Source organism: Amphiura filiformis, chromosome 14 (genome assembly GCF_039555335.1).
Source record: "Amphiura filiformis chromosome 14, Afil_fr2py, whole genome shotgun sequence".
NCBI lineage: Eukaryota > Metazoa > Echinodermata > Ophiuroidea > Amphilepidida > Amphiuridae > Amphiura > Amphiura filiformis.
In genome coordinates, this window is record NC_092641.1 from 21,827,709 (window position 1) to 21,853,314 (window position 25,606).

General features: G+C 37.2%; 1 protein-coding gene across 1 annotated transcript in view; it reads right to left on the reverse strand.

Moving 5' to 3' along the window:
• Positions 1-1,055: 1,055 nt before the first annotated feature.
• LOC140169827 (protein turtle homolog B-like) overlaps positions 1,056-25,606 on the reverse strand; it is a 69,636-nt gene continuing 45,085 nt past the window's right edge. The window contains exons 9-17 of the mRNA XM_072193128.1: positions 24,725-24,878; positions 20,921-21,083; positions 19,038-19,183; positions 11,741-11,892; positions 9,149-9,266; positions 8,536-8,711; positions 5,510-5,630; positions 3,054-3,191; positions 1,056-1,306 (exon numbers count right to left, since the gene is read on the reverse strand). Coding sequence (XP_072049229.1) covers positions 1,116-1,306; positions 3,054-3,191; positions 5,510-5,630; positions 8,536-8,711; positions 9,149-9,266; positions 11,741-11,892; positions 19,038-19,183; positions 20,921-21,083; positions 24,725-24,878 — 1,359 coding nt within the window. The 3' untranslated portion in view covers positions 1,056-1,115. The remainder of the gene's footprint in view (positions 1,307-3,053; positions 3,192-5,509; positions 5,631-8,535; positions 8,712-9,148; positions 9,267-11,740; positions 11,893-19,037; positions 19,184-20,920; positions 21,084-24,724; positions 24,879-25,606) is intronic.

Genomic DNA, 25,606 nt, shown 5'->3' on the forward strand with positions numbered 1-25,606 from the left:
TCCACACTACCCCTGTAGAAGATTTTGGAAATATCTTCCACATGGGGAGTATGAATTTCAAATGTAATTAACACATTAGCAGCTCCATTTGAAACTCACCCTCCCTCAGGGGAAGATTTAGGTAGAATCTTTCTCAGATGAAATTCAAATGGAGCTGCCTAATGTGCTAATTCCATTTGAAATTCATACTCCCTTGTTATTTCCAAAACCTTCCACAGGGGAGTGTGGATTTTAAAGGGAATAGCCCAATGTGTTTACACACAGAATGCCAATGTGGAGGGCGAGATGGCCGAGTGGTTAAGGCGTTGCCCTGCCGGCCGGGAGATACGATCGACGAGGGTTCGAGCCTTGGGCTTGCCTTAGGTGAAAATTCTCTTCCCTCCCAAAAAGTTCCTATATGGTCGGGAATCCTTCAATTAAGTTCAATTATTTAATCTCAGAATATAATTGAAGAATTTCTTCTCGCCCCCATACACTGCTTAGCATGTGCAGATATAGGTAGTGTATGTGCTTCGTCCGTGATTCGGAAGTCACGTAAAGCCGTTGGTCCTGTGTACAGGATGAGTCAAACCCTGTCACGAGCTATTCGAAAAGAGAAGGGGGGTTCTGATATCTGCAATAAATCCTAGGTTCCAGGATCGTGCATAGGTAAAAAAACTGTGCACGTTAAGGCTGTGCGACAATACTCAATTTGAGGTATGCATATGTTTATAGGACGAAGAAGAATGCAAACAACTACATGGTACTTTTAATCATCAAAGTTTACTTGGTGCAGAGGGGAATAATACAGAAGTACACTATTTTGCCATTCATGAACGGCACTCAAATATGGCAGTTGGTACTCTTTACTTCTACCTCATTGATAAACACAGACAGTGCCGGCACCGCTTTTTTTTGTGGGGGATTAGGGGAAAGGGAATTTCAGGGGGGGGCAAAATTGACTGAATTTTGTGCAAAATTATCGCAAAAAGTGGAAATTTTACGTAATTTTGGAGGTTTTGCCTCAAACGTGGCGGGTGCAAGAAAAATATTGGGGAGTAATGTCCCTTCCCCGTAGCGCTGCCACATAAAGTATTAAATAAAAACATCTTATAACATCAATCGATTGCAATACACTATGCGCTAGTGTCAACAACTTCTTGTTTTCCTGATGTAGTGCCGTAAACGGTACTCCTGGGAGTCACTTCGTGTAGTTCCATGCCTCCTTGTTTGCCGCCGTTCTCTGTGCCGAATGCTGGATTAACGACTGACCCAGATGATGGTGAATCTTGCTGACTGTTTATGAGTGAATGGCCGTCTTCTTGATCTGAAAAGAAAATGGCAAAAAGATGATTACTATCAAGTTTTATATACCTCATATATAGATTCCTGTCATCTGATTGGTTGAAAGTGCAGTCATTGAATTAACTATGCCCGCAAAATGAACTATGGACCGGTCCATGGAAATGAACTATGGACCGGTCACGTGCGCCACGCACCAAACTGCGCGCTTTTCCCAGCGTAAATGATATTACGCACGCGTTAATGTTTCCACGCTTATAATTACGCAGAAATCGCAGATTGTAATCTGTGTGCCGTTACGCTTCGCATTGAAACTATTAATTTCTCTTCCCAAAATTGATGCTTTTAACCAAACAGATGACAAGAATCTTAAGATTTGGTATATAAAACAAATATTGACTGCTTTTTATTCGGGGCATGGTTAAAATTATAGGCCCGCTTCGCCTCGGGCATAGTCATGGTTTTGAGATCACCTTGGGCCTATAATTTTAACCATGCCCCTCATAGCAGTCAATATTTGTATAATAATGTTGGTGTAAACAGTCGCCTTAAGGTATTTAAATAAAGGCACTTAATTTAATGCCCACGTGACCAGATGGGCGCTGACATTACAGCTTCTACACAGGATGTCTGGAAAAGTGACCTTTGGCACAGCGGGTGGTCTTCCTGTGTATTTCAATTTGAAATTTTTTTGTCATTTTTTTTTCAACTTTATAAGAATTTCTGTCAATAACTTTTTTTTCCGTCAGTGAAAACCTCCAAAATTTAGTTCTTGAAAACATACTAAAAAAACCAGAATCACACAATGTGTAATTATTTTATCTCTTAGCATTGTAGCACATCTACTGATCACTTGGTGGTCTTGGCTTGGTGGTCATGTGGGCATTAAATTTAGTGCCTTTTATTAAATAGCCTATGCACGCTGGTAAAGGCAAAACAAAAAGGTGTTTGTGAAAGCCATCCTGGTTTTTGTAGCCCTATGCATGAGGCTTTATTTATACCAAAAAAATGGGGGAAATGGGCTACAAAGCAAAAAAGAAACAAACACCGCAAAACACAATCAAAAAAGCAAAATGACAAACATATTTGTTTGTTTAAAAAAGGTAAAGGGTAAAGACTCCTCCATGTAATGTTGCTATAGGGGGATCGCTATACCTCCTCCACAGCGAGTCTGTTACCTTCCCAGCATTTAAGAATGTCGGTACCCATTTATACACCTGGGTGGAGAGGAGTAATCGAGATAAAGTGCCTTACTCAAGGGCACAACACGATGGCGTCGCCGGGGCTCGAACCCGCAACTTTCCGATTATGTGTCGGAGGCCATTGTTTGACTAAGGAGATACCAAAACATGCAAGAGGAAGAGGGGTGGTCTCATGTTTGGTTTGGATAGGGAGATGTGTTAAAAGTTCTAAAGTGGGCCCATCAATATTTAGACCTACCAAATGGGTTACACACAATTATAGCCTAAAACCCACCAATTTTGGGGGTATTTATGTGTCAATTGGTGACATTTGTATGTGTCAATTAGGGGACACTTTTCTGAAACCTACAATAGGGTACATGTCCTACACCACCTGACAACTAGGGACATCTTAATTAATGGCATTGTTTGGCAATTTTAGTCATACAGGGTGAATGGGGAGAAGTATCTACAACCGGGAATGTCTCAAATGTCCCTGTTTGTCGAGATTTAGACCAGGAAATGTCCCCATTTGGTGTTAACAAGCCCCCCTGTATAAACACACAATGGTTGATTTTTTCTGACACTTACTTTTGCTGAACCAGAAGCGTGAATTCTTGCGAGTTAACACAATGCATACTAAGAGAAGAATGAGGCATATGATGACAGATACTGCCGATACTACTATGATAAGATGATTACCGGCTATACCTCTTGGTACAGTATTAGCTAAAAGAAATTAAAAAACAAAAGTGAATTGTTGTTATATTTTTGCAATTTGAGAGAAAATGAACTTTCTTACAACTGCACTCACAAAATTCAAGACTTGGCACAAGTCACATCTTAATTGTCACAGCATACGAAAAACACCCTAAAACGGATGTTTTTGGTCTTTAATTACAAGAAATGGCCATATATTAAAATTAAAAATCTATTGCCAGTTTAAAGCCATGTTATAACATTTCCACAAAAAGTAGATTAGTATTTCTTTTCCATAAAATGGTAGCTTTTAATGTAGATATGACCCCTTTTAATTTTGAGCCGGACAACTGAGGTAAAGCAAAGAAAACTGAAATTTACTACCAGCGCAGATGTCACCAATGCAGTGTCACTCCGTCGGTTGTGCTATTGCACGGGCCTTTGATGTGTATGTACCATCCTGCATGTAGTGTACGTACTGCGATGTGAACATCGTGTACGCGTTAATATTTCCATCGTAATAATAAAACGACGGTTTCTGCGTTTTATTCAAAATCGCGAATTTTGACAAAACTACAGTACCTAAAGTCTTGATTTTTGCAGGGCATGTTAGTTTAATATAGTATATTACAATCGTTGGCAGAATTATGACAAAATTGAGGGCATTCTCCTCAGCAAATGTTATATTATGGCTTTAAAACTAATTAAAGGATCAAGCTATATTTCATTTGGCAAAACAAGATAATTTCTTCCCCATAATCAGTCCCAGAACAACGCCAAATATGGATTAAAAGACCTTTGACCTTGGATGTACAACAGCATGTTATGATCTAATGGGAAACTGTGCACATCAACAAACACCATTTCTATCAAAAAGGCAACGTCTGATATAATTTGAAACCACATAAATTACTAGAGTTGGTTCTTCTCTTGGATTTGGACCAAGCTTTAGAATATCGAATGTTGCGCTTTTGAAATAAAACAAACCAGAAATTTATCACCCATTGTAAAAGATATGGCATATGTACCGAATACATGTACATACATTGGCTGACCTTGTGGATTTCCTGGCCCAGCCATGCTAACCACATAAGGAGATTATACGATTAACCTAGTGCAGCTATTGTCATAGCAGGGTATTATTATGTAATACTCCTGATCCATATTTGGCGTTCTCTTGGACTGATAATGAGCACTGCATTTTTCTTGAATCAACAGTAATACTGTAAAAGGGTGTATATTATATTTACTTTTTTTTGCCAAAGCATATCAAAACCTTTCTATGTGAAAAGTAACATGTTTTTTACCCAAAATAATATTCACTGTGCAATGAAAAGCGAGCGTGACCTTGATCAACGCGAGCTCAGTGGAGTCATGCTAAAAATAGATCGTATAGTCTACGCAAAGCCTACGCTTGGTCGCATTTCACTGTAATGCTAATTATGCTGTGCCATATAGACTGTGACTAAGACTAGCAGACCCAGCGAGTTATCGAAGGGACTAGAATTGACTTCTGATTCGGGGTACCCATAGTTTTTGTATGCTTGGCGAGACTAAATTCAGGTCTATCATAACCATTTTTAGATGACCATTAGGGAAAATGTCTATACAGTCGATTAACCCGAGGACATTTTTAATAGCGTAGCGCTATTTCGGAGAGTGACTGTTGGAACAGGGCAGGTTTGACAGGAAAACCCACAAAAACTTGATTCCACGCAGGGAAAGGAACACAATTTAGTGAAAACATGGAATAAATAAAAATTCAGGCGGGTTCATGGAAGCAAAAACAAAAAAAAAAAAATAATTTTAGGGTTAAGGAATATCTCAAGGTAATATAAACGTGGGAATAGAATTCTGAGTTCACTAGTTCGAAATTGATGGCGATTTAAAGAAAAATTTGGCCATTTTAGCCAGTTTTCTGTTGCGCTTTTGAATGGCCAAGTCTGTCGTGGATTCACTGATTCTGAAATGTTACTAAAGGTTTTGATATGCTTTATTCAACTTTATTTCAATGACCCCCACATGACCTTGGGTGTAGTTGAGTATCAATTTTGTCTCGCGTGTCACGCCACGATAAAAGCCAAAGACCTTTGATCTGTATACTGCAGAGATGCCAACCCTCCCTATTTTAGAGGAAGGTTCCCTATTTTTGTAAAAAAAATTGTGCATTTTGACACCCAAATTTGGCAACCTCCCTATTTCTGGCAAGTTTTTGCCCTTGAAGTTGCATGTAATTTTGAAAACCTCCCTATTTTTTGTTTGAATCCTCCCTATTTTCTGGATGTTAATGCCGGTGTTAATGTTGGCATCTCTGATACTGTACATGCATATTGCATGGGCCTACTTACTCATTATTGGTGCTGTGACAAATAATTTTGTCAGAATCTCTCCTATGCCTTCTTTATTGACTGCCCACATATGTACCTGATATGTTGTGTTTGCCTTTAAGTCCATCAATGTAAACTGTCTCTGCAAAGTCAAGAAAATATCAACATGAGAATCCTGTGAACAACTACGTATTGTAATATTTAGTCATACGTTAGGAGCTTGCAGACCTATTGTACTCTGTTGTCAGGGACTTTTGAAGGCATTAGAATTTCTATGGTAAATCACATAACTGGTTTGATATTTAAATAGATGGGTGGACCCCAACGGTCACGATAATTTGCTTCGGTGACTCACCGATTCTTATTATGTAAGTGGCCAGCCTTCAACTGTACAGGTTGAGTGAACATGAAAATCCAGATTCGTAGTAATCAAAATGATGTGACAGGAAAAGGCCTTGGCTCTCGCACGACCATATCAAAACGTTTTAGCTGTGATAGACCCTTTACAAACTGCGACTTATTACTTATTTCCAACACTGTTTATAGGGATCACAAGGTCAAACGAGATCTGTGCATATCGTTCTGTGCAGGCTCATGTTACCAGTCTTAACCTTTTCGAAATCTCACTATACCAACCGCCTCACTGCACGTGATTGTATACAGAGTGCGGAAAGACCAACGATATCTGGTTCACGCAGAGGTGATTTGGCTGTTGCTGTATAAAAGTTCAATACTGGTGTTTTAGTTTTTCCGCTGTTTGCGAGTGAGATACTTGACCAATCAGATTCTTTCTTAGATGATAAGCTTAGAAACATCCCAAGCTCCAATTGGATATCAGGAAGCAGGTATACAAATGGTGTCATGACGTTGAAATGCTTTGAGATAAATGGTCAAAATACGTAGAAAATCAGTGAAAAAGCTGAAAAACGCGGATCGCAGGCAGAGAATGAAGCAATATTAATGCATAGGTGAAGGTGAATAAAAATTATTTGCGAGTGAACAATATCATCTACATTATTGTCCATATCATCATAAATTGCAGGACATTCTCATGTTTGTTTTGGTGTAAAGAAGCATGATATAGGACTAGTAATTTCAAAGTTCTGATTTTAGTAATACAAATGTCTTGAGAAAATGTTTGATTTTTGTTGATGTCAATGGATGGTTGTAATGGAATGAAATAAGAAAATGATCAATGGCATTTAGGGTACCCTAACGTTTTGATATGTATAACGTGCGGACATTTGATCAAGATTGTTGGTGCTCGGAATGTAATGAGTTGGGCAAGTGGATTTCTAAGTGGACTTGCCTGATCGGTAAGAGAAAATAAGATTGATAAAGGTTCTTGTTCAGAACCAATAAAATGATACTACTCACTCAGAAATATTTCAATTCCTATCAGGAATCTTGTTCACTCTGGTACTGGTGTTTCTAGGTGTTTTTTAGAACCGGCAACACTTCTGTCTGGTTTTGATGACGTCACCAAACTTTCTTGTTGCCGAGAATTTATGACCTGGTCATAAATTTCAAAACTAGACAGAAGTGTTGCCGGTTCTAAAAACACCTAGAAACACCAGTACCAGAGTGAACAAGATTCCTGATAGGAATTGAAATATTTCTGAGTGAGTAGTATCATTTTATTGGATCTGAACAAGAACCTTTATCAATCTTATGAACTATGAACGATCCTGATGAATCTGTTTCAAGAGGTAAGAGAAAAGTTTAAAATTCTGCAAGGTCTGGGCTGATACAAAAACCTAAATTTTGTCATGTTTAAATTTAAGACATTCCTTATCATCTAGGATATTGCACAAGTTTGCTCATGAAGTGTTTATTATGCATTTCTCGTAAGATGCATTTCCCAGATTCCAAAACACAAAATAGTTATATTTGCACACAGTATTCACATACCCATAGCCATAGAGCAAGGATGTATACTCCTAATTCACAAAGGTAACAAAGAAAATTCTGTGATACCCCCACAAATTCCACATTTTCAAAAATGCAACTGGCCCGAATATTCTAATGCCATCCAAGTCGCTCCCATTTAGCTAACCCTATTTGAAATTTACCACATCCTGTGTGAAAGATTAACCTTAACACGCCTGAGTACTACAAAACACTACTTGATATATGCATTGTGTGTGCGTGCATCCCACATGATATGATGATGCAACCAACCTAAGTGATTAAAGGCATGCTTTTGTTGGCCCGGTCAGTGAAAGACCCATGACTCACCGACCTAGTGCTTGGCATGCGAGATTTCTCGGGTTCGAATCCCACCCACAGCAAACAACTTCTTTGCTCGTTTTCTCTCTTTATTCCTTCCTTATTTCCCTTCCAGTTAAAAAAAGACCTTAGGGTTAATGTCATATATTCCACAGAGGGGTGTATAATGGATTTCAACTAGAATAGCCCATTTATTAACACATATACTACCCGTTACTAGGGAATGATGATCCCGGTGGGTTCAGTCTTCACTGACGATGTGTACGCATGATGGTTCCAATTAGGGGTACTCTTCAAGAAATGTCTGCGGAATTTTTGACGACAAAATTGTTTGCGATTGTCCAAATTAGGGGTGTTTTGGAGCAAAATTGTCCTTGAAATGAAAAATAGGGTGTATTTCTAGGACTTTCGTCCACGTTTTACTGCTACAGTTTTGGTTTTTTGTATTTTTTTCTGTCCGTTTTTTAGTAGTTCCACACAAAAATTTATAGGGTATTTTTCCCATTAAAAAAATTGTCCTCATTTCCCTGTGAAATAGGGGGAAAAATTCAAAAGCATCCTTGAAATGGTATAAATAGGGGTATTTATTTCGGAAAAATTTCCTCGATTCCTCGTGATAAGGGGGTGAAATGAAAATGCGTCCTCAAAATGCTAAAAATAGGGGAGGTATTTGGGGGCAAATTTTCCTTGATTTCGCGCAAAATAGCTGCAAATGTCCTCTATTCCCCATGAAATAGGGGTCATTTTCAAATCCTGGAACGGTCATACGTCCTACCTTTAAATACAAACTGAACCCACCGGAATGATGATTTACTTACTGCATCTCCTGGAATGTCTCCACCAACCCCCATCCATGTCGTTATCTCTGGGTCTACTTCTTGATATTCCATTTCAAAATGATTAATTTTATTGCCGTTGGTGAGTCGTACTTTCCAGTTCAAGGTAGCTGACCAGCTTGTGACTTTGATGGTGGCGTTTAATCTGGCAGGTCCAGCTGGAAACAATACACAACAATGATATGAATAAGTTACTCTTGTGCTTCAGTTTAGTCCAGTCAGAAAAGATTTCTTTTAAAAAAGCATGCCGTTCTGGGATTCATAATCAAATTTCTAAGATTAGAGAATCATAAATAAATTGTCACAAAAAGTGGACCAGAATGCCGCAAGTCTAGGCCACGTGGTACTACAGTTTGACTAGCGAATGAGGTGCAGACGTGATGATGATGTGATTCAATTAGCCAATCAGAACCCCACTTCTGTATACGACATAATCTGCACCAAATTGGCAGACTGCTTAAGTACTGTAATATGTCTGCGCCCATGGGTGTCACATGTCCAAAAAAATTTCAGTCAAATTTCCTAAAAATTTACCCATTATAAATGTTGATTGCTTCAAGAAGCAATAAATTGTGTAATTTAGAAGAAAACTTACAGTTAACATGTATCCTGATTACTTGGGCTACTGTTCCTGCTGGATTGGTTGCTGTGCATATAAACTTTCCATTGTCCCTTGTGTGCAGCTCACTAATGTAAAATAATCCACCTTTGATCTATGAAAAAATCAAACAGACAAGGCTAGAAAAATTTATTAAAAGTTTTCGGCGTGTGACCAGCCAAAGGGGAGGGGGCAGCTCTCTTTCCCCCCTGTAGGATGGTGGCCGCCTGATATTTAAGACTTCTAGGCATTTTTTGCCCCCTTAAAATTGTCTTGCCCCCCCCCCCTTTTGCCAACCCTCTGAAAAAGTGCTGGCTACGCCACATTATGTTTTCTGCATTTTATTTTGGCCCATCACACAAACATTCTTATTCCAACTTGCTTACGCTACCGATTTGGATACATGAAGCAAAAAAAATGTGTATATCATTGCATATTTCATTTCATTTCATCTATCATAATTAACACAAATTACCAATACCATACATGTATGTTCCCCTGAAAAGACCCACCTTTTTGGATTTCGCAGCTCTGAAAGACCCCCTAAATTTGACCAAAATAGAGCACTGAAAGACCTCTCATTTTTAAAGTTCTAGCTCTTAAAGACATTGTTCATTCCTTACAGTTCTGGGTTCTTCCCAGGTGATTTTCAACCAAAAAGCAATGAAAGGCCCAATTTGCAGCTCCAAAAGACCCCCTTTGCATTCCACCTTTTGTTAATCAAAATGTTTTTTTCAAACATAACATAGTGACCCAAAAACAGTTCCCTTTGGTTTTAATAGGTAAAGAACATTCCATGCTACTAATATACATCAAAAAATTAAAACAAAACAATTCTATATTCATTTTATGTTCAGATTTCCGGAAATTCCCTGAGATTTCCCAAACGGGAAATATACGATATCTCTGGAAGGGAAGGTAGTATGAAGGTCAAACAACCACCAAAATGTGTATATTTACCCACACTATAATATCATGCCAATAACTAAACATATTGAAGTTATCATGTGTGTAATTTTGGTTCATTTTGATGGACAGTATTTTAAGATTCACAAGCTGTAAAAAATTATAAGTTTCTTTTTGAGCTCAGTTTATATGTGACCCGTTCTGACAAAACCAAGAACAAGTCGCATTTTTGACATTTTATGATTTGAATAAAAATATAAGCACGGGAAAAAAAAACAAAAAAAACTAAATTTTAGCCAGAATTGGATGTAAGGGCTTTTGAAACAGAACTCTTCATTTGTTCAGCAGTTTGGATATCAGAAGCAACAAGAACTGTCTTAAAAAAAGACAACACCATACACGAAAATAATAAATACAATTATCAAGCATGAATCACATGGTTTTATTTGAAACAAACTCATATTGACCATAAAAACAAATAAAAACAGCCGGCTCTCAACACGCGATATTCAAAATTCCTGTGCCGAAATTGTCTGGTGCAATTGATATCATGGTTACTTGTGCTCATTTGTTGTCAGCCTTCATTGTATTACTAGGACGTCATTACACTGGACAATTTTGGCGCCCTGGAATTTTGGATATCGCGTGTTGAGAGACGGCTGTATTAGTTCGTTTTTATGGTCAATATGAGTTTGTTTCAAATAAAATCATGTGATTCATGCTTGATAATTAATTTTCTATCATATAAGGCATAATGTTGTGATTGCTGGAGATATCCTTAAGGGGGTACTAAATTTGTGTCTATTTTTGCATTTTTCTCAAAAACTAATAACACAGTGATAACAAAAGTTATGTATATTATAGGGGCAATGAATCTAATTACTACACTGGAATTTCAGTGACCCAAGAAAAGCGGTTTGTTATTTATGATAAGAAATAAGGTACCGCTAGGATGTACCTTATTTCCTATCATATATACTGAACCGCTTGTCTTGAGTCACTGAAATTTCAGTGTAGTAATTGGATTCCTTGCCCCAATAATAAACATAACTTTTTTTTACCAGTGTGTTATTATTTTTTGAGAAAAATGCAAAAATAGTCACACATTTACCACAGGGGTGTAGTACCCCCTTAAGGCTCTATCACCTTTGTTGGTTCTACAACAACAAAAAAACCCTTTTTATGGATTTTTGAGCTTTTTAAATTTGATAGAGAACCTTTAAAAATGGTTCTTTGTCAAGGAACCATTTTAAATGGTTATTCCAATTTTTTAAATTTTGCATGCCCCACATTTTGATGGCTGTCCCACATTTTTCAACCTTGCGACACCACTGTCACCTAGAATGGCGACTGAAAATGTTGTCATGCACCTTAGGCCTAAAAAAAATTGTTTGATTGGTGTAACATAAAAAATAAAAAAAAATAGGGTAGGTATGTAGGGATTTAGATTTTTTATTTGTTTGTTTTTTTACTTTCAAAGCTATAAATTGCGTTTGACAAAAGCCCTTTTTTTCCTCTCTTATTTTTAAAAAAAATTTAATGTAATTTTTTTATCATTATTTGATTTTTATTCTTTTTTGTGAAAAAAAAGTCAGGGTTGGACCTACTTTTAGGGTCAGTCTAGTTACGCCAATCAAACAATTTTTTAGGCCTTAGCAGTCAAAATGTCTAGCTGTCACCCACCTCTCTAAAAGTATCATTTGACATGGTAATTCCACTCTTGAGCCATTCTATCTTTGGTGGTGGTTTTCCTGCGGCGGTACAGTTGATGGTCAAATCCCCCAATCTCCTGCCTTCTATTACTGACGGTAAATGTGGGGAAAACACAGGTGGAACTGAAAAAGGAAGAAACACAACAAGATTAGAACATGTAGAGGTGTTAAAAAAAAAAAATAGATATGAGTATGCAGCAGCGGCGAAACAATTTTTTGAAAGTGTAGGGCCAGTCAGTAAGGGATGTAGAAATGTAAATAATGGCTGCAAATAGTGTCTGAGGTGGAATGTGTCCTCCAGAGAACAGAATGTTTCACGTTTTCACTATTATTATTTATTATTGCTTTAAACATATTGGGTGTCCAAAGCAGGAGTGAAAGGGGGATATCTGAAGGAGGATGTTCCCCCCTGAGAATTGAGAAACTTTTATTATTGTAAAATTTTAGTTTGAAAAATCCAAAAATGGGTTAAATGAAGGCCTAATTCTCGCGATTCCAAATACAGCGCGCCACCTACGATCAAGCCTGGCTGATCTACTTCGCGCAGAGCATCATGGGTAAAAGTCGACATCCATCACGCGTCGACGATGAACCATCGACCAAGGAAACGGAAACGAGTGTTGCTATCGATTACTCAACCACTTTTGTTTATTTACGTTGATGATGATCAGCTGTTGATTCAACCCTCCGACGATTTTTTTTTCATTTCTGCCTCCTTTTTAAAGTTAATTCCGACAGTCATGGTCTGTGAATGTTCAGAGTGTTAGGCCTATTCCCACACAAAATAATGGGCATCAATTAAACCCTTATTTTCAAACTTTTCCGAACTTTCCGAGGCGCTTGGGAAAATACTTCAGGCTCTCGTTTACAAGAAAAGAAAACACTTTCAGGTCTTTAAGCTTTGTTGTAAGTAAGCCTATAATAGACTTGATTAAAAAAAATATGATTGGGGATAGGCCTACTTAGACCCTCATGCATATATCCTTTTAAAAAAACCAATTTTTAAACCTTGTTTGTTTTAAGTAAACGGTAGGCCTAATTCTCAATATTTAGAATAACGAAATATTCAATACATATTTTAACAGCATGAACAGCGTAAAGCATTTTTTTTTAAATACGATTAAAACGTTTTCGAATTTCAAATGTAGGCCTACTCTATTCCTATGTAACCATCTACGGTTAAAACTCGATGTCAAAAATGTTGATGTCTCTGATCGACCATCGAGGCCTATAAACCCGATGTCAAAATGTCAATTTTCGAGTTTGGGTAGGCCTATAATAGCAAATGCTTTTGATGCAAGACAATTTCAAATAGGAAATTTAATCTAAAACACAAATTTGTGCCTTTTTTTATTTCTTGTTTGGATACTTTTCCCATAATTATTACCATGCGTGATATATGATTAAGATAAAAGCTTTTGGTTTTCATAAATGTTTTGAACGCTTGTCTTATTTTTTTTTATTTTTATTATTTTTTCCTAGGCCTATAGATGTTTTACATTTATAACCTTTTTACAAACTTTAATAGATATGAATTAATTGTTTTAAAGCATCTTTCGTGTGACATTTTGAAACGCTCTTTGTAGCATGATGTAGGCCTACTGTATGATCACGAAACGTCGTAAATTTAGAAGCCATTTCCTTCTATATAGCTCTATAAACAAAACACTTCGGCCCCAATGTATAATGTCGGGAGAAAATATATACTTGCACTAAACAAAATTAATAAACCTGTTAATTTTTAAAATAAACTCTTGTGGTGCAATTCTGTCAACAAAATTACATAGGCTTATACCGGGGGCTGGGGGCTCAGCCCCTCAATAAGCCTACCCTTCTGTATGAATAGGCACGTTTTCATTTTCATTTAGGCCTATAATGGCCTCCAAACTACATTGTTAAGCATGTTAAGTTATCTTGTTTTTGTCAAATACATCAACTGCAAATTGTCCCTTATTGTACAGTATATCCTTCACCGTAAATCGGTGTGTGTGTGTGGGGGGGGGGGGGGCCCCTGTTCGCCCCTTCAGTCTCAAATGAAGCAGGCCTAACCTAAACAATGCGTCCATCACCAGATTTGACCTCTTTACTTTAGGTTGAGTCCTTGATCCATGGGCCTGATCCATTATTTAATATGCAAGAAATGTTGACCCTCCGAATTTAAACCTTTCCAATTTGGCCAAAGTCCACAATGCCGTAAAGGTTGGGCTACACTACAGTTCAGTTCTTTTCACAGTGTTGACTTATAATTTCACGAGAAAGAAAAAGAAAATGGGAAAGATTTTAATCTTTCTCATTTTCTTTTTCTTTAAAAAAAACATGTATATGCCTAGGTGTTTAAAATTGTCCAATTGAATATTTATTTGAATGTCTAAAAAGAAACTCATTCCAACCAACGTTAATGTTTGATAGTAGCCTAATAGGCCTATAATTAAAAATACAAATTTAGGCTAAAATAAAATATGGACAAATCAAACAATTACAATAATAACAAAGACGGCAAACCAATGTGATGCATATAATAAGTAATGAGACATTAAGAATCTTTTTAAAATTTACTTGAATTTCTTTGCTGTAGGCCTATCCACATGGGCGAACGCTATGCGCCTTAACCGTGCAAAAAACCCATTTTTAGAAAATGTAGGCCGATTACAAAAACGCAACACCTATAGTATGGATGTTCTTAAGTATGCTGGTGTTATATTATTATCGTATTGAACAAACAATAAATTCAGAAAGAATTAAAACAATTTATTCTAATAACCAAAATAAAACCTATGCGTTTTCCATTAAAAAAGGACAGGCCTAGGCCTACTTCGCATTGACTAGGCTCGCGCGTATCGGGCTGAAAAGCATCGTAAAGTTTAAAAACAAAAAAGGGCGGTTTTAGAGGAAACACCTAGTATCAACATCAAGTTTGTGGGTTTTAGAAAAGGACATCTGTGAATATCAAACTGCAATATTTCACTTCAACACAGAAATTTTTTTCAAAAAGTAGCCTACTATAAAACATTGTGTTTTTAGAGTAATAATCATAAACATGGTCAGCTATGGTTGATGAAAAAGGATGTCGACCCCAGACACGGGAAATGCCAATTTTCACTGCCGTCGTTGGTGGCGCGCTGTGTTTGGAATCGCGTCAATTGAAGCCATCCCTGGACAAGGTTTCACTAGGGTTGGGCATACATCAACTTTTTTATCAATATTAATAATTATAAAACATATTGTTTCTATGGCGAAATTGTGCGTAGAACACAAATCTGGTAAAATTTTTGACCTCCAATGATGTTTGATACCACTAAAGTTCACAAATTCAAAATGGCCGCCAAAATTACGCAATTTTGTCAATAAATTGTAAATTTTACACTTATAGCATCCAATATGTCTTATTATAGGTTTTTGGTGTCAAGAAACCCAAATATTAAGCTTAAAAAGTGAATAGATGTACCTGTAACAAGTTATGTGGAGTTTGTATTAAATTTAATCCAATTTTCAGCACAAATTTTTCCAAAATCGTCTTTTTGAGCAGAGCAAGGTGATGTAACAGTGTTCTTTCTAGTGTCACTATGGTAGTTTACTTTGGACACCTTATTTGGCTGTTAATCCATGTCAAACTCAGGGTTTTAGCACATTCCTTAATAAAACATCAATATCAATATCCAAGTTAGATTCTGGTTTCACAGCATTTTGTATAGACTGCCTCAGTTCATTGCATGAAAACTTCACCATTCTGAATTTTCCATCGTGTTTTTCTTTTCGCCTCTGACGAATATCAGGGGCAACTGTTACCGTAAGATAACCTACTTCACTGAGTAGTTCCTTTTCTGTTCGGTCCTCAAGTATTCCTACTTTGCTTGGTGTCACTGGGCCCTGCTGGGCCTTGCATTCATCATGGAGTTTCATTGTTCTGGTCCGTTCCTTCTTCTTCAGTTCTGCTTTTTTTCATGAGAGCCAGTCTTTTTGTAATTTTGACTGTATAAAGGTAGTTTGACTCTATCTCCTTTACATCAGATACATTGTCAGAGGTCCTTGCCCATTTCCATTTGTTGCATTTTTCAACATTGCTAAGTGTCGTAAAAGACGGATCAGAAAGTAACCAATTTGTTGTTACGATGTTTTTACGTGAATGGGTTTGGACTGATGTAGATCCGCCTCTTGCAACAATGCGTACATCCAGTTTGGCGAATTCTGATTCACACCCTAGATTTGTAAGAGGTGAAAATTCCATCTTGTCTTCATCAATCTCTACATCCATACCCTCACCACTGCGGAAGAATGCCATTTCAGATAACTGTCTCTCTAACGTATCAATCACTTCATCAAGCACCGCACCATGCAGTCTACTCTTGCCATCATGACTATCCATAGACTCATCTCTGACTTGCTTAAGCTCAGGTAGCTTTCGTTCAAAGAACTTGCGCAATCCTAACCAGGTACGCTCACTTCTATCAACATTCCTGCCTCTGTCATCTATTCCTAAGAGATCCATGAGAGGGAAAATGAAAGCATCTCCCAATTTGGAGTAGAATTTAGCACAACACAATAACCAGTTATTCTGAATATACGTCGACTAGCCAAAACTAGCTTTTTAGCTAGCTTTTTTTTTGTTTCTTTACGACATGGCATAACTGGGCATTAACAGCAGAGACAAAAAATCATTAAGAAGCTACTGACGAGGAAGCACCAAGAAAGCGATTAACCTCCCGGCTGAAGCTGGCCCTCAATCTAATGGCTGGAATTTTGGGCAGTTAGAGAATTCCATAAGTGGGCTGTAGATGGTAGAAATGATCTTTCATGGCTGACAAGGTTTTATCTGCCACTGCTAGGTCATGGGATCTCACAGACGGTCGCAACCTGGGGTCATGGACGTGGATGTCTGGCATCAGCTGGCATAATAACTCGGGCCCTCCTTGTAAAACATACGATGGAGCTTGGCTGCTCCAACTGCCCTGCGGTGGCTCAATGGTTGAATACGATGATTTTCATATGCATTCGTTGGCAGACCAATATGACACGCTTAGCTCTATTTTGCATGAAATATTGCTTTGTGATCTCTGTAATTCTACCGAATCTATTACCAGTGAAGCCCTTGAAACCGGCATGTTCGATGTCTTCCATCTCCATCCATGATGTATATTCGTTACACAGTGATATGGAGTGTGCAGCATGGCTAGGAGAAAATAGTTTTGATATTGCAATGAGGGCCAGCGTGTAGACACTTGATCCTGGTGATGTGAAGACCTTCTCACTTGAACGAAGATTTTCTGTTCGATGTTCTTAAAGACTTGAGTCTACGTGAGTCGCGCCTAGTATAGTGTGTGCACTGCATTTGAGGATTTTCTCTTTAGTCACTCGAGACTTTGCAAGAGCTTGGAACAATCGCCTGCACGATCTGGCATCCAAAAGTCTATCGCTGCAAGGCATTTCAGTTTTAGATCATTATGCAACAGCACCATCAGCTCCTGAGTGACTGATATTTTCTGTAGACTGTTGTCATGGTCTTTCGAGACATGTTAGGACCTGATAATGTGATCAGCTTTCACATCATACATTATTTTGATGCCCTGCTGCTTTGGTTGTGTCGTCAAGACCTACAGTAATTACATCATCATCACTCTTATTAGTGTTCAGCAGGAAGCATCCTCTAGATATCGAATCACAGTTCTGTGACTTGGAAAGACATAAGTTTAAGTCCTTAGCAGATTTCTGACGCTTTGCTGTATCGTCTTCTGATGTTTTATCATCTTCACTATCCCACTCCTCCTTTTCACTTATTTCTTCCCAATCTTGACCAAAAATAATATTGGCTGTTTGGACAATAATACCAGATAAATATCTGGGGCTGACTTGTAATGTAATCAGCTATTAAATATTAGACAGTACAAAATCATACAAGGTATATTAATGGTGTAAAAATGTTGGAAAAACAACATTTTTGGTGTTTTGGGGATGTTTAAAAAATATTTACCACTTAACACCCTTCATGTACAGAAATTGATGTTAAAAGTGATAAAAATGTGTTTCTTGACCCTGATAACCTATGAAAAGACATGTCACAGGTTGGTAAAGTATAAAAATAAGCGATTTAGTGCTTAAAAAATGTGATTTTGGCGGCCAATATGAATTTTTTGAACTTTAGTGGTATCAAACGTCATCATACGTAAAAACGTTAGCAGATTTGGACTCTACACTAAATTTGGCCATAGAAAACACTCGTTTCAAAAAAAGTATGGTGATTTGCCCAACCCTAGTTTCACTAATATAAATTAACTGCTATAAGTATGATATATAGTGTATAAGGGGTTGAAAAATTTCGGAAAATGAAGGTTCAATTATTGAAACCATTTGGTGCATCATTTTGACACTTTCTTTCAGGGTCTATAGAAAATTGATTATTACGTTCACCCAGACATGTGATACACAACACAAGTGGGTGTGGCCACCCCTGTGTGCCACACCTAAACATATGGAACAGTAGTCTCTTTTGCTCAAATAAAAGTTAAGCGATGGGAAAAAATTGTCTTTTTTCACTTTCAACTTCAATTATAATTTATAAAGGGAAAGTCTTTTATTTTTTGGCTCACTCTTAATTGTCTCATGTATATATTAAACTTTACTTTCCCCGATTTTTAAGGAAATCTGATGAAAGACCTCGTCGTACAGGAGCACTAAACACCGCAAGGTATTCCCAAAATCTCATTCAATTTATGGCGAAATACACTGACATGCACCCCGTGTCATTAAAGTAGCGTGCTATAGACGGCCCTCACTTGATAACAGTCAGTCTGATTGACTTGGCTCAAACGGTATTTACTAGAAATACTTTGCCAGATTCTACTCTCTAAAAAGGAATCTGATTGGTTACAAAATGCGGTCGTACCGTAGGAAAAACCATACCTTCAGTACAGCCCTGCTTAGTGTGCGTGGTAATGTATGCATTGTGCATTGACCTCAAACGCCTCTGTACACACAGGTGCACACATTGGAGTCGAGTATAATTCATTTAAAGACTCTTTCATAGGAAAACTTTTCCATATGTATATTATAAAACAAAAAGCATCAATAAATGCTGCATCTGGAAATTTATAAAATTAAAAACATAATAAAAATTGCTCTTCTGAAACTGACTCTGTTGTCAAAATCACATAAAATATCATTGATTTGGAGGTGACATAAACATTGACTGTTTGAATCAAATAGGGGGAGCCACTGACCATACATTGCCACAAGGGGGACAGCCACTGACCATACATTGTAACAAAAGTACTTACCCATAATGTGTACAGTTGCTCTAGTTCTGATCTGCTGCGGGTCTATGCCTTCAATTTCCCTTGCAACACACATATAGGTACCCTGTTCCTCTATGCCTACTGAATTTAAGAATAATGTATTGCCTTGCACATCAACTTGACAGTCACTACCGGGAAACAGAAAAAAGAATGTTTGTTAATATTTTGCATATGGGCCATATATTTCAACATAAAAAGTTTTGAGATATTTGCTCAAAATTTCAAGTTTGAGTATCTCAAGTCAGGAATCATGGATTTAACCAATACTGCGCTTGTTTGTACTCATTTTAATGCATTTTTAATGCTTATTCCAAGTATGGTAATGAAAATGATCAATTCTGTAATTTTTCAATTTTCAAAGAAAACTTGGAATGTGTAGTCTGCCGAGGTCGTCTGCATTCGGTTGAAACCCATATGGAACTTTCAACTTATTAGGCCATCTTAATTAAATCCTCTGTCCAAAACCTGACGTGCATGTTTGTAAAATCAATAATCATGCGTGTAGGCCTCTTTGAAAATCAAGAAATTCATTTTTATGACAAAGACCTTGCAGCCAGTTCTAATAATGCCAGGTTGTTTTTGGAGTCATGGGAGAATGGTGTCTTTTAAACACTGAATGTTTCACTTCATGTTCTGATATTTAGTATACCACCATATATCCTGCATCTGAGGGAGGCTTTCATGTATAAAAGTTCAGGCATGGGACTACGCATTTATGAAAAAGTCTGGAAAAGCGCATAAAATTGGCCAAAACACCTGAAAATGGGCTGAAAATAAATAAAACTGCAGGAATTTTGACATCAAAAAGACTGGTTCCAGAGTTTGGCTGGAAATTCTCATGTTTGAAAGTTGTAAGCATCCGTGTGAATTGACTTTCAAAAAGCTAGGGTGTCAAAAATTTGTCAAACTAGTCCTAGTCGAGGATTTTGCTCAAATAAAAACACCCTAAGCAAGGAATTGGTTCAAAAGATGCCCCTAAACAAGGATAGGCATTATAAAGTGAGGAATTGGTTTGAAATTTGCTCCTAAACAAGGACAGACATTACGTGTGTTGGTCCCGGGGGGGGGGGGGCCACTCTCACAAAAAAGTCCCCCCCGCCCGCGTCCGAACACCTCTGAAATGCACCCTTAATGGCGAATTTTCACATAACCAAATTGCACCCCTTAATGGCGAAACACATGCAAAATCCTACCCTAAATGGTGTAGCAAATGCAAAAACCATACCCTAAATGGCGTCAACTGAGAAATATGTATATTGATACCCTAAGTGGCGTAAACAGGGAAATGATCTAATTTGATACCCAAGGTGTCTTTTTGATGTTGCAGACAAACTGAAGAAAACATGCACAAAAGTAACAAGAATCAATTAAAAAGTGGTGATTTTTATCAAATTAGTGCAAACTCACTCAAACAATAATATTACTAACCCTAAACGTCTAAGGATTTGGCTGAAAAGGACCCCTAAATGGCGATGCCTTCTGAAAAAGTACCCCTTTTTCAAAAAGACGTCGACGACGCTGTGTGGTGAAAAACATACCCTTTTAGATGTTTTTCTTGGACACAGGTGTGTAGCAAGTCAAGTAGGGGGTGTTGGGTGTTGGTATGAGCATCATTCAGAATTTTTAGTTTGTAAAATCAGAAACTACTCTTTTGTGCCAAATAACTTGACAAATATGTCACCACTACTGGCCGTTAATTGGGTCATTAAAAAAATACCCAAAGCGAGGATCGTCCTTAAAGAAACACCTTTCTTCTTGTAAAATGAATGTTTTGAGACCCCCACCCCGGGACTGCATCCTTTGTGTTTTCATCCATTGATATTACAACATAATTGTTCTTGTAATAAACTTCCTAGACTACGTACGGTGGAAAGATCTTAGGTGTACATCTTGGTCTGATTTTCTTGTCATCTCGGTACCACTCTACTCTGGTTGCCTTCTTTGTACCTGCTACAATGCATTCCAACTCCTTAGATGTGCCTTTTAAGATGTACACATTTGGAGGAGGCTGGTTTAAGAAATGCAGACCTGAAGAAAAGAAAAAATGAGAAACATAATCATTGAAAATTATAGTACACTTGGAATGAAATTTATCCAAAGATTTGGGTACAATTTTTTTCTTGAATAAAATTAAAGCCATTATGTATGATTTTTGTCAAATTTTAATTTTGTTATTCTTTACCCTTAAATGCTGATTATGGTAATAATAACTGCCAGGAAGGTTTCTGTCCATTTTAAGTTTAAATATTAAACAAGGGAAAGTGAAAGAAACCCCACTGGTTATTTTGGTCATTTAACATGGAATTCTATGAATATGACTATTTTGACTTGTCAAAATTGCTCTGCTGACCTTTAAACAAATCAAATTTGGCTGATCCATTGCAAACATTACATACATGCCAAAAAATCAGGTTTAAAAAAATCAAGGGGGTACTACACCCTTGTGGTAAATTTGTGGCTATTTTTGCATTTTTCTCAAAAAATAATAACACACTGGTAACAAAAGTTATGTATATTTTTGGGGCAAGGAATCCAATTACTACACTGAAATTTCAGTGACTCAAGACAAGCGGTTCAGTATATATGATAGGAAATGAGGTACATCCTAGCGGTACCATATCATAAATAACAAACTGCTAGCCTTGGGTCACTGAAATTCCACTTTAGTAATTGGATTCCTTGCCCTATAATATACATAACTTTTGTTACCACTGTGTTATTAGTTTTGAGAAAAATGAAAAATAGACACAAATTTAGCGAGGTGTAGTACCCTTAACTGATTTCATATATTATAAGATCGTATGTTATGGCTATAAATGGGAATTTGGTTGGTGCTTACATTACAAGTAGTGCCTTTGGGCATGGGGGGATTTTGAATTTAAAGGGTAATACAGGAGTCAAAGTTGGTCAATTTTGGTAACAAACCACAATGTACCAACATAGCTCTTCTCATCCTAATGAATAATAAAAATTCCTTTAAAAAAGGAATGGGACGCCCAATGTGAGCTTGGACGTCATATGGTGAATTCCATGGCATGGTGTTTAGATTTGGTATTATAATGATTTTTTCTAGGGAAGAGTAGAAGATGATCAAATGCAAGAGAAATGTGTTTGATTGGGGAAGGTGTATCACAGGACCGTTTTGGATGAAATAAATTGAATTGGAATGAAGCTGTCGTGTAGTTTGAACTACCTGTGACATACCCTTTCAAGTTATAAACAAAAAGGTCAAAGGTTAAATTTTCGGTCATATAGGATTAAAAAAATGAAAACTGGATTATTTGGTTAAGGTTTTATTTGAAAATGAATGAATTAATCAAATTAAGGAAGGAAGAAAAAAGAAAGGAATAAAAGAAGGAATGGAAGGATGAATGAAGGAAGGGAAGAATGGAATAAGAGAAAGGAAGGAATGAAGATAGGAATAATAGAAGGAATGAGAGGATGAATGAAGGAAGGCAGGAAGAAAGGAATGAGGAAGGAATGAAGGAAAGAAGGAAGGAGGAAGGAAGGAAAGAAGGAAGGAAGAATGGAAGGGGGGAAAGCAATGATGAATGAATGAATGTATAAGGAACTGAAGGAAGGAAGAACTGAATAAAATAATTAAAACAACAATTAAGATGTTAAAAATATTTTTACTTACTTCCCATCTCATTTAATTTGTTAGTAAGCATGACAGTAGGCCTATAATTGATTGTTTAAGCAATTTAATCTTGAGGTACTTGTCTACGTAAGTGTTGTCTGGGTAATAATACCAGGTGTGCCACAGCTGTTTATTAAAACAGGAACAACCATTAACCATACTCTCAAGAAATCCAAAACTCAATTAAGCGCGCTCCACAGACTCCGAGTATTATACGTATAATATTGTATGTAATATATCTACGTTATTTAATCTATTGCCATTCTATTTCCAGTAATGTGTAAGTTCTAACGAATGTTTGATGACGAAAAATCGATAAGATGTTACATATAATATCTAGCAGAAATATATTATCGATTTTACGCCATCAAACATTCGTTAGAACTTAAACATTATTGTAAATAGAATGGCAATAGATTAAATAACGAGATATTGTACATACAATATTTTACGCACAATAAAAAGTCTAAATACTGCTTTAGGAATATTTTTGTAGGCCCTATATAATTATAACACAACACAACATGGAAAGAAACATGTTAGGGATCACCTGCAAAGACAGGAAGACAAGCAAATGGGTTAGAGAACAAACAAAGACTCGCAACATCTAAACAGCTAAACAAAGGAAATGGAATTGGGCAGGACGTATCAGTAGAAGAACAGACAACAGATGGAGACCAATGATGGCAAACAGGAACTGGGGAAGACAGTGCAGAGACCCGGGGGGGGGGCACTGTATTGGTGAAGGGGGGTATCAGGCACGTCCGTGGACTCTCAAAAAGCACCCTAAACAAGTAATTCTGAGACTGAAATTTTCACCCCTAAACAAGTATAAGTAGCACGATTTGCTACCCTAAACAAGTAGTTGTCTTTCACCCAACCCTAAACAAGTAATTTATGCAATTATTACCCCTAAACAAGTAAACACACAGAAACAGGTACTTTTAACCCTAAATAGGCAGTTGTTGCCTTCAGGAGCTTTTTGTTGATGTGCCGGCGGACAGCTGAAGGTTGCCTTTTGGGGTGTAGCATTAAAGTAGGGAAAAAAGACCGCAGATTTTTCTTTCACTTTTCAAGAATGAAGGAGAAAGCACAAAATCCCAAACTTGGCAAAACTACCCTAAGTACGTAAGAGCTCCAAAAACATACCCTTTTACACGAATTTTACATGAATTTGATACCCTATTCACGTTATGCACGTAACGTGCCACAGTCTGAAAAAATACCCTTTTTACGTGAATTTACGGACGCGCCTGATACCCCCCTTCACCACTACAGTGCCCCCCCCCCCCGGGTGCAGAGATGGAGAGATGAGATAGACCAATACTGGGAAACAGTAAATGGGTTCAGCAAGACGAGAGATAGAGCTACCTGGCGGAGACATGCTGAGGTTTTCGCCAAGCAGTTGACCGACAATGGCTGCTGATGATGATATAATAATTATGTGTGCAGCAAATAGCTGCCAATACTAATGCTACCTGTCCAGTTGTATGCCCTAATAATGGGACCGGGAGTTAACCGGTCTAACCGTAGCAAACATCAAAACACCTCAATTCCAACAACATATGTACGGGCGAGTATCTCATGTGATGCGATTGCATCATCACTGCGAACAAGGCGATGGAAAGCTTGGCCGGGAAGCTACATCCCCGCTATTTAGTATAATCGATTGTAAGGGTAATAGAAATAATCCAGGGAGTATTCAGTACAAATGACCATACGGGAAGTGCCGCAAAACATGGGTAGCATTTTCGCCTTTTGATATCAATCACCCCTTTTCTAGGTTAATTTTAGTACATGGATGGTTCCTTTTTTTTCAAAATAATCTCAATTTTTTTTGGCAAATTGCCCAATTTTGCCTCACTGTAGCCAAAATTTGTAACATTTTCCCAAAATTTTTTGGGAAAAGTTGTAAAAATTAAGAATATTTGTGTTCAATTTGCTGAAACTTGACTTTTGATATAGTGATGTATGGGTCGAGAAATAATACACTTGCCTTCAGGGTTTCAGCAAGGGGATTTAAACTTACCATCTATAAAGAGAACTGTTACAGGACTGTAGACTTCTCCCACAGTGTTGACAACCTGACAGTAATATTCCCCAGCATCAGTACCAAACGATTCCTGGATGGATAGTACCCCCTCGTTTTCTGTAAAATGACTGTCTGCAATTCTTGCAATTGACTGAACAGAGAGAAAGAGAAACATTATTTATCATATTCTACCCAATATTTCTGACTTCACTGAATTAATTGAAATTTGGAGGAAAATCCATGCTGTTTGTGACTTTTTTTTTACCAAATTAAGCATTTTTCAACTGTATTTGTTAATATTTCTCAAAGTTGGTCAAAATTGCAAAAACAAAATTCTTTTCCTAGATATTTATACCTAATTTTCAAAAATAAATTGTAAAGTTGTAAAATAAATTGGGTCAAGATATATATATTTTGGGGGGGGGGATTTTTATACTTTTTTTATACATTTATATAATTTAGACCAACAATTTAGCAGTTATGAGGCCTGAAAGTTTCCATAATTCCAGGGACCACCCTTAACATGTGTTAATTACCACTTTTCCCAATGAATATTCAGTTTGAACCCTGAACGTCACAACGTCACTAGGCAACGTCATTACAAGTCTGTAGTAAGGAAGGTTATTCACAAGACTTATTTCATTAACCCTGTCCAAATTTAGAAAGTCTAAAAATAAACTTCCTGATTTATATTTAGAATCTGTTTTCAGGAAAACAATGATTTAATGTGAACCCAAAGCTGAACCATACTATTAACCTTGTTTAGCTCAAAATGTTGAAACACACCGCCATGGGCTAATCAATTTGACAGCTCAGTGTTACTAGATATTAATCAAAAATATCTTGTCATTTCTATTGCTCATGAAGTATATTTTAATA